The 15,211-nt window shown below is 46.7% G+C and overlaps 1 protein-coding gene across 1 annotated transcript in view; it reads right to left on the bottom strand.

Moving 5' to 3' along the window:
* The window catches only part of cfap54 (cilia and flagella associated 54), a 132,366-nt gene that overhangs the window by 14,182 nt on the left and 102,973 nt on the right, over positions 1 to 15,211 (bottom strand). Inside the window, exons 55-62 of the mRNA XM_082973797.1 lie at positions 2,077 to 2,223; positions 1,689 to 1,815; positions 1,366 to 1,542; positions 1,142 to 1,250; positions 913 to 1,039; positions 695 to 796; positions 479 to 605; positions 59 to 211 (exon numbers count right to left, since the gene is read on the bottom strand). Of these exons, the coding sequence (XP_082829923.1) occupies positions 59 to 211; positions 479 to 605; positions 695 to 796; positions 913 to 1,039; positions 1,142 to 1,250; positions 1,366 to 1,542; positions 1,689 to 1,815; positions 2,077 to 2,223 (1,069 nt within the window). The remainder of the gene's footprint in view (positions 1 to 58; positions 212 to 478; positions 606 to 694; positions 797 to 912; positions 1,040 to 1,141; positions 1,251 to 1,365; positions 1,543 to 1,688; positions 1,816 to 2,076; positions 2,224 to 15,211) is intronic.

The following is a 15,211-nucleotide window of genomic DNA, read 5'->3' as shown; positions in this document are numbered from 1 at the left end:
TCAACATCTCTGAACGTCAGTTAACAAAATTATTTACTGTGACACTGGGGTAGTGTACCTGGGCGCATGGCGATGTGCTGCAGGTTGAACAGGTGTTTGTAGTAGCGGGACAGGTGGACCCATGTGAGCTGTGAGCGATTCCTGCTGCTCAGCCCAGGATCAAGCTCTGGAGACGAGCTGGAGACAGTCCTCACCATCACGTCTATCCCTCCTGGTAGTCACACAACACACACACAGACAGACATTACAAATATGGTAACCAGCACTGTTACGATTTCCATAAAGAAAAGACATGATATCTCCTTTCCTCATAAAGAGGAGAGAACATTACAGAACCGCTAACAATGTAGATCACAATCTAACACGAACATGGGCACGAACCACACTATTATAGCCACTTTTATAATGGCTGTTATTGTAAGACAAGATGTAGCCCTGGCTAAAGGACAGAATGGTTGTAGTGGGGATGTTTGTTTACCACAGGGGTTGAGCAGGTCGTTGGAGGCAAATTCAGGCAGGAGCTTGAGGGAGATGAGAGGCAGGTGTCCTCCTTTAGCTCCGGTACTACCACACAGCTGGCTACATGTGGACATGGCTTCAGACGCCTGAGGAACACACACAACATTAGAAGTGTGTTGTGTGTGTGTGTGTGTGTGTGTGTGTGTGTGTGTGTGTGTGTGTTCAGTCTATTTACCTTAGTAGCAGCTCGGACAGAGACCCAGTAGAGCAATAAGTAGGCCTCCCCTGGAGTCAGGCCTCTGTTCAGAGTTGTCCTGATACGCTTCCAACCTGGATTCTGAAAAAAGACAAACACACGCCATGATGTAGGCATACACACACACACAGTCCTCTCCAAAGAAAAATACTGCCCCGCGGAACCACAATTGAATGTCTCATGACACAGACGGGTACCTTCAGTATGGCATTTTTAGGTGGTGAAGGTGGGACGGGGTTCTGCTGGTCCTGAGGTGCTGGGCTGCTCTGCTCCCACTGGTGCAAGTACACTAACGCCATCTCCAGATAACACTTACGGATCAGCCTGACACACACACATGCTTTAGTCAAACAAGCACCCTGGTGTTTGAGGAGGTCCGTACACTACTCTCAAAGATGATCATTCACACTAGTGTAGACGACTTACTGTAGATTGTGACTCTGGGACAGAGAGATATTGATGCTCTCCAGTAGTGTCAGAGCAACTGTCTGAGGCTGGAAGTCACTGAGAGACATCAGACAGCGCTCCACCATCCCTGGAGACACACCAAAAATAATCTAAATAACAAGGTCACTCTGACATTCAATGAGTAGATGCACACATACATATTTCATCTCATGATTGAATAAGGTTGGAAATAAATGTTTTACCCTTGCAGTAGAGGATATCAGCCTCCAGCTGTCTGTCTCTGGTAGCACATGCCTGGGAAACGAGCAGGGCTGACTGCAGCACCTCCTGAGCACACTGCCAGGGATGGCTGGAGGGGCTGGGGGTCGACAGGCTGGAGGAAGGGGCGCTGGTCATGGCCTGTACAGCCAAGCAGTGACCTGTTCAGAACAGATAGAGACACTGATTAAGTGGTTGTTCATAAGATTGGTACTTGAAAATTTCAAACCTACCTGTATGTGGACCTATGTGCATTACAGTTACTGGGTAGAAACTTTTGAGAACTATGGTACAGTATGAATCATACCCAGGCGCATGGTGGCCTTGGCCAGTAGTGGGAGATGTGGGAGGTAGATGTTAGAGAGACCAGGGGCTGGAGGGAGGATTACTCTGCCTCTCTCTCCCAATGACACACTCTCCCCCAACACACACAGCTGAGAAGAGACAATACACACACATTAAGACAAATCAGTGTTCCGACTGTAATACAGGCAATAAGTTATGTTAATCAAGGAACAATGTAAAGGAATAATGAACAACAGTGGTGGAGAGGAGAGATGAGGACTTATTTGTTAACCATACTTTGAATCTAGCCTGTTGTGGTACAGAAAAAAGAGACAGGAGAGTTAAGAAAATAAGACTGTGGTTGGAGTCGTGAGAGGAGAAAGATGTTGGAGGGACTATGTCTGACAGACCTGTTGCTGTAGTAGTTTCTGTGTGAGCAGGTGTAGGGCCTGACTGCCTGTCCCTCTCAGATCACTGAGCAGTAGAGTGGCCTGGGCCAACGTTACACTGGAGCCAGGAGGCAGACAGGAGTGACCCGACAGAAGATTCACTGCCTCCTATAGTACACGACACATTCATAAGTCTACTTGTATGTGTAGATTAGCGTATACACTAGTAAAGAATGTGAGTATAAATATGTACTGTAAGTGATTGAGTGATTGGGAATTATAGAAAGATTATTACAGACTAACCAATATTATACAGACTTGATCAATTGTAATGTAGTGTTGCACGGTATACCAGAGCTTCTGATACTACAACATGAAAAATGGTTCAGTACTAACATTTTTGTTAATTCATTTCGGTACTTCTATCGTGTCTCTCGTCGTACAGAGATTGAGAGGACCACGTGTGTCTAGTAATTTGTCTGAATTTTCTCAAGCTTACTACTGAATGTTCGTAGTGGTAGGCTAGGTTTCCTATAGTAGACAATGGGAAGTCAGCTGACACAGTGCGAAACACTTTTGAAAAGCAAGGAGTTCGAGAGAAGACAGAGAGAGTTATAGCGCCTCTGCCAACAAAACGAGTAACGAACAGCAAAATCAGACAACCCCATAGTAGAATAGTTTAACTATTTACTTAGTCAGCTTGTCGTTGTGCGTTCCATGCGAGAAATACATATTCCTCTCGAGGCGCAATCAAGTTGCGAGTGTAACAGCCATGCATTCTGATAAGAAAATGTTGTGCTTTGACTGCTCAATGCAATCGCGGGAAAAACACTTTTGAATGCAGTTTTGATGGCTTTTGTTAAAAAGTCATGGGATCGCAGCTTTCCATTGCTACCTCATGTATATCTCAACTCCAAAAAATGAGCTGTATAAGCATAGATTATTGCATTAGCGATCCGCAATTCGACATGGCTGCATAGGGGAGACCGGGGCTAAATGTAACACAGGTCAATTGTAACAGGTAGGCCTACTTTATATTCACTATTGGAAGTTTTTGGGGACATTAAAGTCATCAATACGTTAACTAGTAACAAGATAATTTTTTGAGTTAGGTATCTAGGTAATGATTAGCCCAATGGGATATTCTAATGTGTAGAAATTATGTTGAATAATAAACTACATTTATCAATCTGACTTCATTACCATGTGAATAGATGCTTAATTCATGCATATATATCCATAGTTATAGCCAGCTTGCGAGTCTCTGCATTGCAATGGAATACTTTAATTACATTTGATTCTCAAATTTGAAGAGGATTATGGTACTTATGAGCTGTTAAAAGTTGGGCCAGTAACCGAAAGGTTGCTGGATCGAATCCCCGAGCTGACAGGTAAAAAATAAATCTGTCGTTCTTCCCTGCAGGGAGCCACCATTGGGAGACATCAGGAGTTGCTACATGGCCTTTTGGAAGGGCTCAGTTCCCTGACGGAACGCCACAACCATGGGTTAAAGGCTATTATGGAGCAAATCAGGGAGTTAGCTCAGACTGTCTGCCACTTCTGAAAAACCCCAATCACCCAGTAATTTTTTCCCTATCTGTGGTGAGTTTGTACAGCCTATCCCGACTCCCCATGAACCCCGCTTACCTTCTCCAGAGCGATATCTGGGGAATCCTGGTACCTGCCGGGGGTTTCTTTCTCAGTGCTCACTTATTTTTGAGCTACAGCCTTCTTCGTTTTCTTCAGACCGTTCGAAGATTGCGTTTATAATTACGCTAATGTCGGGAAGGGCACTCTCCTGGGCTACAGCAGTTTGGGAACAACAATCTGCCATTTGCGTTCATTTGGAGGAATTCATGGCAGAGGTGAGAAAAGTTTGAGTCTCCGGTATCCAGGAGAAAGGCGGCCAGCAAACTGCTTGACTTACGTCAACTCCTGTAGTGTGGCAGACTTCGCGGTGGACTTTCGCACGTTGGCCGCCGAGAGCGCCTGGAATCCAGAATCTCTTTTCGATACTTTTCTGCACGGATTATCTGAGGAGGTAAAGGATGAGCTAGCTGCTCGGGAACTGCCGGTGGACCTCGACTCTCTTATCGCCTTAACCATTAAAATTGATGGACGCCTAAGGGAATGCAAGAGTGAGAGGTCTGGTCTAGGGCACGCACGTTCACCTCCTATGGAATCCGGAAGTTTCCGAAGGCAGCTCTTCCGAGAGGAGTCGAAATCACCCGAGCTCTCTCGTGAATCTACGACGGGTGAGTTGGATACTCCTGAACATATGCAGTTGGGAAGAACTAGGCTATCAGTTTGGGAGCGCTCACGGAGGATGAATAATAACTGTTGTCTGTAATGTGGAGGGGCAGGACATTTTATTGCAACCTGCCCTATTAGGAAACCTTTGTCTCTAGTGGGTACCAGTACTGTGGTGAGTCAGACTGGGAGTTCCCTAATTCCCATTACCTGCACACCCCTTTTTGCTCTTGTGCTGTGGGGAGACCAATCTAAGTCTCTCCGAGTGCTCATTGACTCTGGGGCTGATGAATGTCTTATGGATGCCACGATAGCTTCGGAGCTTGGAATTCCCACTCAGCCTCTCTCTGTGTCCATGGATGCTAGGGCACTGGACGGCCGCTCTATAGAGGAAGTCACCCATAGTACTGTGCCCGTTCAGTTCCGGGTTTCTGGTAACTACAGTGAGACAATACAGCTCCTCCTCATCGCATCTCCCCATGTTCCGGTTGTTTTGGGATTTTCCTGGCTCCAAAAGCACAATCCTGTGATTGACTGGACCACAAGCTCCATCCTGGGTGGAGCCAATTTTGCCATTCCCACTGCCTTCAAGCAGCACAGCCTTCCCCTAGTCGTCTTCCTCAGGAGGTTGGCAAGACTGTGGATGTCTGCTATCCCCACAGAATACCATGACCTCCTGGAAGTGTTTAGCAAGGCACGTGCTACTTCCCTTCCCCCGCACCGTCCTTATGATTGTGCCATTGATCTTCTCCCAGGCAATACATCACCTCAGGGTCGGTTGTACTCTCTGTACCGACCAGAGATCTTTGCTATGGAGGAGTACATAGAAGAGTCTCTGTCGACTGGGCACGTCTGTCCGTCTGCATCTCCTGCCGGCGCAGTGGTTTTCTTTGTGGAGAAGAAGGACAAGACCCTGCGCCCGTGCATTGACTACAAGGGACTTAATGATATCACTGTCAAAAATCGTTACCCCCTACCTCTCCTCTCCTCTCCTCGGCGTTTGAACCTCTCCAGGGGGCTACCATGTTTTCCAAGTTGGACCTTCAGAATGCCAACCACCTGGTTCGGATACGTGAGGGGGATGAGTGGAAGACAGCCTTCAACACAGCCAGTGAACATTATGAGTACCAGGTAATGCCATTTGGACTCACCAACCGCCCCGCTGTCTTCCAAGCTTTAGTCAATGACGTGCTTCGGGACATGCTAAACCGGTTTGTGTTCGTCTACCTGGACGTCATCCTGTTAGTTTTCCCCCGATCTACCCAAGAACATGTTCTTCATGTCAGACAGGTCCTTCAGCGCCTCCTGGAGAACCAATTGTTTGTGAAAGCCGAGAAGTGTGAGTTCCACCACTCTTCTATCACCTTTCAGGGATATTTCATTGCTGAGGGCAATGTTTAGATGGATCCTGGAAAGGTGAAAGCAGTGGTGGATTGGCCTCAACCAACGTCCAGGGTGCAGTTGGAACAGTTTCTTGGTTTTGCTAACTTCTACCGCCATTTCATTCGAGATTACAGCACTCTGGCGGCCCCCCTCTTGGCACTCACCTCCCCCAAGGTACTGCTCAAATGGTCTCCAGCTGTCGACAAAGCCTTTGTGGACCTGAAGCATCGGTTCACAACAGCACCCATCCTCATCCATCCGAACCCCTTGCATCAATTTGTGGTGGAAGTGGATGCTTCGGATGTAGGAGTGGGTGCCATCCTGTCCCAGCGATCTGTCCAGGACCAGAAGCTTCATCCCTGTGCTTTCCTGTCCCATCGTCTCAATCCTGCTGGGAGGAACTACGATGTTGGCAACCGAGAACTCCTGGTGGTGAGGATGGCATTGGAGGAGTGGAGGCACTGGCTGGAAGGAGCAGAACAGCCATTCCTGGTCTGGACCGACCATAAAAACCTGGAAAATCTCCGTTCAGCCAAGCGCCTCAACTCAAGGCAGGTCCGGTGGGCCCTCCTGTTTACCAGATTCAACTTTACCATTTCCTACCGTCCAGGGTCTAAAAATGTGAAGCCTGATGCTCTCTCCCGCCTATACAGTTCCTCTGCCACACTCTCGACTTCCGAAACCATTCTCCCTACCTCATGCCACTGTGGATTGGGGTATTGAGAACCTGGTTCGCGAGGCGCATGCTCCCAGCCTGGACCTGAAGGGGGCCTGGCTAACAGGCTGTTTGTCCCTAACCCTGTCAAGTCCCGGGTCCTGGAATGGGCTCATTCCTCCAGGTTGACCTGTCATCCAGGGTCCCGTCATACACTAGCCTTCCTTCGGCAACGTTTTTGGTGGCCCACAATGGTCCCTGACATCTCTGCCTTCGTCACCGCATGCACTGTGTGTGCTCAAAACAAGTCTCCACGGCAAGCTCCTTCTGGCCTCCTGCAGCCACTACCGGTTCCTCATCGTCCCTGGTCTCATATCTCTGGACTTTGTCACTGGGCTCCCTCCGTCTGATGGCAAGACAATCATTCTGACGGTAGTTGACTAGTTCTCCAAGGCCGCCCATTTCATCCCTCTCCCCAAACTACATTCTGCTAAGGAGACGGCCCAGCTTATGGTGAAGCATGTCTTCCGGATCCATGGACTCCCGGTAGACATGGTTTCCGATCGGGGTTCTCGTCTCAGCTCTGGAAGGCATTCTGCACCCTTATTGGGTCGTCGGCCAGCCTGTCATCCGGATTCCATCCCCAAACTAATGGTCAGTCGGAGCGAGCCAACCAAGACCTGGAGACCACCTTAAGGTGCCTGGTCTCAACCAACCCCACTACCTGGAGCTGTCAACTGGTCTGGGTGGAGTATGCCTGGAACACTCTTCCCAGTTCTGCCACGGGACTCTCCCCTTTTGAGTGCTCCATGGGGTATCAGCCTCCACTCTTCCCTGAACAAGAGCAGGAGGTCAGCATACCCTCGGCCCAGATGTTTGTCTGCCGCTGTCGACGTACCTGGAGAAGAGCCAGGGCGGCTATTCTCAAGACCAACTCCAGGTATCGTCGAAAAGCAGAACGTCGCTGGACTCCAGCTCCCGCTACCGCATTGGGCAGAGGGTATGGCTGTCCTGCAAGCTGTCTCCCCGGTTCATTGGTCCTTTTCCCAGAGTCCTGAGTTCCACTGCTGTCCTTCTTGTGTTACCCTGTACCCTCCGTATACACCCTACCTTCCATGTGTCTAGGATTAAGCCTGTGTCTCACTGTCCTTTGTCTTCTGTCTCCAGGCCCATCCCTTCCCCTCTGGGTTATCAGTGGCCAGGCAGCGTATACGGTGAGACGCCTCCTGAAGGTTCGACCATGGGGCAAGGGTTTCCAGTACCTGGTTGACTGAGAGGGTTCTGGCCCGAAGGAGAGGATCTGGGTCCCTGCTAAAGACATTTTGGACCCGGCCCTCATCGCAGATTTCCACTGTTGACACCCCGGTCAGCCAGGTAGGACACCAGGTGGTTACAAATGATAACAATATTTATTCATCCAATAGCGTAAGGCAAGAGAATGGTCATGGACAGGCAAAAGGGTCAAAAGCAAAAGGTACCAAAGGGCAGGCAGAATCAAGGTCAGGGCAGGCAGGATGATCAAGCAGGTGGGAAAGTCAGAGTCAGGCAGGGGTCAAAACCGGGAAGGCTATCAAAAAAAGAATAGCAAAAGGAGAACGGGAAAAACACACTGGTTGACTTGACTAACATACAAGACAAACTGGCACAGAGAGACAGGAAACACAGGGATAAATACACTAAGGGAAAATAAGCGACACTTGGAGGGGGTGAAGACAATCACAGGAACAGATGCAACAGATCAGGGCGTGACAGTTTCAGCATTCTCAATGTAAAGTTTGGCATTCGGCTAGACATGTGCGACATGCACACGCAGTTACTAGCTGCTAGAGTTAGCGGCAGGCGGGCGAGCAAGCAATATCCACTGTTGTAGTAAGGATGAAGCCTGACCTGGAATGTGAAGCTAAATGAAGTTGGCTAGCTTTATAAAAGCCTGAGTAGTATACCACTCTGGTGACACGATGGCGTAGCAGTTAAGGATGGCGTAGCAGTTCAGTTCAGACGTTCTTTGTTCTCCTCCTGTCGTGTCCCGTGTATATATATATATTTACATACTTTCTTCGCATATCTTTTTACATGTATTTTTTTTTAAAGTCAACCTCAAAACACTCTCCTGCAACCCGCCTCACCAATAAAAATAAAAAAAAGGATTATTTAACTCAAATCTGAAATGCACAACAGAAGCTAGCCAGAGGCTAACGTTTGAGTTCAGCTAGCCACGGTTAGCAGTCCTCAGCTATCCTTTAGCTCGAAAAGCTATCGCCAGTTTTTGTACAGCGCGACTCAGACCAGAGCATACCGGACCTATTCTCTCTCCATATCCCCGGATTTCTACCGCAGGCTCTGGACATTTACACCTGGATCTTGCAGCGAGCTAGCTGCTACCTGAGTGACTATTGGCAAACGTCGGTCCTGGAGCTAACATAAATTATTCCGGAGCTAGCCAGCTGAAGAGTTCCTTCAGCCTCTCCTGGGCTACAACCACCTATCCGGACCCGTTTTTACTGCCGATGCGGAGCCCCATCGGGCCTTCACGACTGGACTACCGACGTTATCTGCCCGAGGGAGTTATCCAACTGGCCCTTCCGTTGCGACGTAACCTGAAAGCCCATCTGCGGCCCGCTAATTTGTTAGCTATCTTATCGGCTGCTGTCTGAATAGGTCTATCGGACAACTTTCTTGGGCCACTATAAATATAACTATTTTGCCAATTGGACCGGTCCCCCCTACCACACGGAACCCCACTAATCTACTGACGGAAACGCACGAGGTGGCTAAAAACAGACCTCCCTCCATCTTCTACTAGCTTGCTACCTATGGCTTGGCTAGCTATCTAATTCTCACTGGACCCTTTGATCACTCGGCTAAGCATGCCTCTCCTTAATGTCAATATGCCTTGTCCATTGCTGTTCTGGTTAGTGTTTATTGGCTTATTTCACTATAGAGCCTCTAGCCCTGCTCATTATACCTTATCCAACCTCTCAGTTCCTCCACCCACACATGCTATGACATCTTCTGGTTTCAACGATGTTTCTAGAGAAATTATCTCTCTCATCATCACTAAATGCCTAGGTTTACCTCCACTGTATTCACATCCTACCATACCTTTATCTGTACATTATACCTTGAAGCTATTTTATCGACCCCAGAAACCTGATTCTTTTTCTCTCTATTCCGGACGTCACAGACGACCAATTCTTATAGCTTTTAGCCGTACCCTTATCCTCATCCTTCTCTGTTCATCTGGTGATGTTGAGGTGAATCCAGGCCCTGCAGTGCCTAGCTCCACTCCTATTCCCCAGGTGCTCTCTTTTGATGACTTCTGTAACCGTAATAGCCTTGGTTTCATGCATGTTAACATTAGAAGCCTCCTCCCTAAGTTTGTTTTATTCACTGCTTTAGCACAGTCTGCCAACCCGGATGTCCTAGCCGTGTCTGAATCCTGGCTTAGGAAGTCCACCAAAAACTCTGAAATCTTCATCCCTAACTACAACGTTTTTAGACAAGATAGAACGGCCAAAGGGGGTGGTGTTGCAATCTATTGTAGAGATAGCCTGCAGAGTTCTGTCCTACTATCCAGGTCTGTTCCCAAACAATTTGAACTTCTACTTTTAAAAATCCATCTCTCTAAAAACCGTTGCCGCCTGCTATAGACCACCCTCGGCCCCCAGCTGTGCTCTGGACACCATATGTGAACTGACTGCCCCCCATATATCTTCTGAGCTCGTGCTACTAGGTGACCTAAACTGGGACATGCTTAACACCCCAGCCATCCTACAATCCAAGCTTGATGCCCTCAATCTCACACAAATTATTAATGAACCCACCAGGTACCACCCCAAAGCCGTAAAGACTGGCACCCTCATAGATATCATCCTAACCAACTTGCCCTCTAAATACACCTCTGCTGTTTTCAACCAAGATCTCAGCGATCACTGCCTCATTGCCTGCGTCCGTAATGGGTCCGCGGTCAAACGACCTCCACTCATCACTGTCAAACGCTCCCTAAAACACTTCAGCGAGCAGGCCTTTCTAATCGACCTGGCCGGGGTATCCTGGAAGGATATTGACCTCATCCCGTCAGTAGAGGATGCCTGGTTATTTTAAAAAAATGCCTTCCTCACCATCTTAAATAAGCATGCCCCATTCAAAAAATTTAGAACCAGGAACAGATATAGCCCTTGGTTCTCCCCAGACCTGACTGCCCTTAACCAACACAAAAACATCCTGTGGCGTTCTGCATTAGCATCGAACAGCCCCCGTGATATGCAACTTTTCAGGGAAGTTAGAAACCAATATACACGGGCAGTTAGAAAAGCCAAGGCTAGCTTTTTCAAGCAGAAATTTGCTTCCTGCAACACAAATTCAAAATAGTTCTGGGACATTGTAAAGTCCATGGAGAATAAGACCTCCTCCCAACTGCCCACTGCACTGAGGATAGGAAACTCTGTCACCACCCATAAACCCACTATAATTGAGAATTTCAATAAGCATTTTTCTACGGCTGGCCATGCTTTCCGCCTGGCTACCCCTACTGCAGTCAACAGCACTGCACCCCCCACAGCAACTCGCCCAAGCCTTCCCCATTTCTCCTTCTCCCAAATCCATTCAGCTGTTCTGAAAGAGTTGCAAAATCTGGACCCCTACAAATCAGCCGGGCTAGACAATCTGGACCCTTTCTTTCTTAAATTATCTGCCGAAATTATTGCAACCCCTATTACTAGCCTGTTCAACCTCTTTTTCATGTTGTCTGAGATTCCCATAGATTGGAAAGCATCTGCTGTCATCCCCCTCTTCAAAGGAGGGGACACTCTTTACCCAAATTGCTACAGACCTATATCCATCCTACCCTGCCTTTCTAAGGTCTTCGAAAGCCAAGTCAACAAACAGATTACCGACCATTTCGAATCCCACCGCACCTTCTCCGCTATGCAATCTGGTTTCAGAGCTGGTCATGGGTGCACCTCAGTCACGCTCAAGGTCCTAAACGATATCGTAACCGCCATCTATAAGAAACAATACTGTGCTGCCGTATTCATTGACCTGGCCAAAGCTTTCGACTCTGTCAATCACCACATCCTCATCGGCAGACTCAATAGCATCGCCTGGTTCACCAACTACTTCTCTGATAGAGCTCAGTGTGTCAAATCCGAGGGCCTGTTGTCCGGACCTCTGGCAGTCTCTATGGGGGTGCCACAGGGTTCAATTCTCGGGCCGACTCTTCTCTCTGTATACATCAATGATGTTGCTCTCGCTGCTGGTGATTCTCTGATCCACCTCTATGCAGACGACACCATTCTGTATACTTCTGGCCCTTCTTTGGACACTGTGTTAACAACTCTCCAGACGAGCTTCAATGCCATACAACTCTCCTTCTGTGGCCTCCAACTGCTCCTAAATACAAGTAAAACTAAATGCATGCTCTTCAACCGATCGCTGCCTGCACCTGCCCCCCTGTCCAGCATCACTACTCTGGACGGTTCTGACTTAGAATATGTGGACAACTACAAATACCTAGGTGTCTGGTTAGACTGTAAACTCTCCTTCCAGACTCACATCAAACATCTCCAATCCAAAGTTCAATATAGAATTGGCTTCCTATTTCACAACAAAGCATCCTTCACTCATGCTGCTAAACATACCCTCATAAAACTGACCATCCTACCGATCCTCGACTTCGGCGATGTCATGTACAAAATAGCCTCCAATACCCTACTCAACAAACTGGATGCAGTCTATCACAGTGCCATCCGTTTTGTCACCAAAGCCCCATATACTACCCACCACTGCGACCTGTACGCTCTCGTTGGCTGGCCTTCGCTTCATAATCGTCGCCAAACCCACTGGCTCCAGGTCATCTACAAGACCCTGCTAGGTAAAGTCCCCCCTTATCTCCGCTCACTGGTCACCATAGCAGCACCCACCTGTAGCACGCGCTCCAGCAGGTATATCTCACTGGTCACCCCCAAAGCCAATTCCTCCTTTGGCCGTCTCTCCTTCCAGTTCTCTGCTGCCAATGACTGGAACGAACTACAAAAATCTCTGAAACTGGAAACACTTATCTCCCTCACTAGCTTTAAGCACCAGCTGTCAGAGCAGCTCACAGATCACTGCACCTGTACATAGCCCATCTATAATTTAGCCCAAACAACTACCTCTTCCCCTACTGTATTTATTTATTTTATTTATTTTGCTCCTTTGCACCCCATTATTTATATTTCTACTTTGTACTTTCTTCCACTACAAATCTACCATTCCAGTGTTTTACTTGCTATATTGTATTTACTTTGCCACCATGGCCTTTTTTTTGCCTTTACCTCCCTTATCTCACCTCATTTGCTCACATTGTATATAGACATATTTTTCTACTGTATTATTGACTGTGTGTTTGTTTTACTCCATGTGTAACTGTGTTGTTGTCAAACTGCTTTGCTTTATCTTGGCCAGGTCGCAATTGTAAATGAGAACTTGTTCTCAACTTGCCTACCTGGTTAAATAAAGGTGAAAAATAAATAAATAAACACACACATTCCCTTGTATAACTTTGTTAGTCTAATGGCTGGTGTTAGTCTAATGGCTGGGATGCCAACTAGGAGATGTACGGAGTCAACTCCACCTATGGCTTCCTTTCCATGTACACGGGAGTATCCTCCCCTCAGCTCCTCAATATATTTCTAGGTTTAGTAATGTATTATTTGCCTCTACAAGCACCCCATTTCCAACCATACTGGTATGCCTTCCAGATAAGACCATGTCAATTTTCTCTCCTTCCCATCTATCCCTCTCTCGCCCCTCAGTGTTCCTCTGGAGAGGCCTGCCTCAGATGAATGAGACTCAAGACAACACCCCAGTACCACCACCTCGTCTCACTGAAGAATGATGAATGCAAAACTAAGGAGTACAATTACAGTACCATGTTGTAAGAGAGAGAGAGTCGACATTAAGGAGTTGTGCCGAGAGCAGGGGGTTCACGAGAGGAATGACAGACATATACTAATACATGATCACATACAAACGTAACAGAGTTAATTAAGAATGTACCTTTCGGCTTCAATGGGAACCAATCCTTCAAAACTAACCTGCTCCACAAGCTAGCTTGAAATGTCAAGGATAGAGCCATCCAATTGGTACCTTTTGGGTAGCTCAAACTGTTGGTATGTTGTCAAGGAGGATGGTGTCGTGACGTTAGTACCATTGATGTGATGACGATTATTGTATCAAATAATTACATACCACATCAAATTATTACGCTATTAAATTACTCATGTAACAATTAATGCATTAACAATCTTGGGGCACCACGGAATAAGTTTGTTTAATTAGTTACCGTTTCCCGAATTAACTCTACAGATATAAATATATCGTTATCATCTTAGTCATCCATCCATTATCATTATTACGTCATCAGTCTCATTCTGAACATCATTGACTTCCATCCATTATGATTTACATCATCAGTCTAATTCTGCACGTTGTTGACGTCCCTCCATTAATTATGATTTACATCACTCATTCTGAACGTTGTTGACATCCATCCATTAATTATCATTATTACCTCATCAGTCTCATTCTGAACATCATTGACTTCCATCCATGAATTATCATTATTACCTCATCAGTCTCATTCTGAACATCATTGACTTCCATCCATTAATTATCATTATTACCTCATCAGTCTAATTCTGAACATCATTGACTTCCATCCATTAATTATCATTATTACCTCATCAGTCTCATTCTGAACGTCATTGACTTCCATCCATTAATTATGATTTACCTCATCAGTCTAATTCTGAACGTTGTTGACGTCCATCCATTAATTATGATTTACCTCATCAGTCTCATTCTGAACAGCATTGACTTCCATCCATCAATTATAATTTACCTCATCAGTCTCATTCTGTACGTTGTTGACTTCCATCCATTAATTATCATTATTACCTCAGTCTCATTCTGAACGTCATGGTATCCTATAAATCTGCACAAACCCTAGTCTCCATGATGAATCAGCGATACACAAATTGGAATCATTATTTACTAACTAAATAATCACACAGAAATACATAAACACACACATAGTACTGTCGTGGCCAAAGGTTCTGAGAATGACACAAATATTAATTTTCACAAAGTTTGCTGCTTCAGTGTCTTTAGATATTTTTGTCAGATGTTACTATGGAATACTGAAGTATAATTACAAGCATTTCATAAGTGTCAAAGGCTTTTTTACAAAAACTGTTCCTGGATGGTTGGGAGAAGTTGCTCTCGGAGGATGTGTTGGTACCATTCTTTATTCATGGCTGTGTTCTTAGGCAAAATTGTGAGTGAGCCCACTCCCTTGGCTGAGAAGTAACCCCACACATGAATGGTCTCAGGATGCTTTACTGTTGGCATGACACAGGACTGATGGTAGCGCTCACCTTGTCTTCTCCGAACAAGCCTTTTTCCGGATGCCCCAAACAATCGGAAAGGGGATATATCAGAGAAAATGACTTTACCCCAGTCCTCAGCAGTCCAATCCCTGTACCTTTTGCAGAATATCAGTCTGTCCCTGATGTTTTTCCTCGAGAGAAGTGGCTTCGTTGCTGCCCTTCTTGACACCAGGCCATCCTCCAAAAGTCTTTGCCTCAGTGTGCGTGCAGATACACTCACACCTGCCTGCTGCCATTCCTGAGCAAGCTTTGTACTGGTGGTGCCCCGATCCTGCAGCTGAATCAACTTTAGGAGACGGTCCTGGCGCTTGCTGGACTTTCTTGGGCGCCCTGAAGCCTTCTTCACAACAATTGAACCGCTCTCCTTGAAGTTGTTGATGATCTGATAAATGGTTGATTTAGGTGCAATCTTACTGGCAGCAATATCCTTACCTGTGAA

Source organism: Salmo salar, chromosome 04, assembly GCF_965601325.2.
Source record: "Salmo salar chromosome 04, fSalSal1, whole genome shotgun sequence".
NCBI classification, from domain to species: domain Eukaryota; kingdom Metazoa; phylum Chordata; class Actinopteri; order Salmoniformes; family Salmonidae; genus Salmo; species Salmo salar.
Note: the sequence above shows the minus strand (reverse complement) of the source record. Positions and strands in the feature narration are given on the sequence as shown.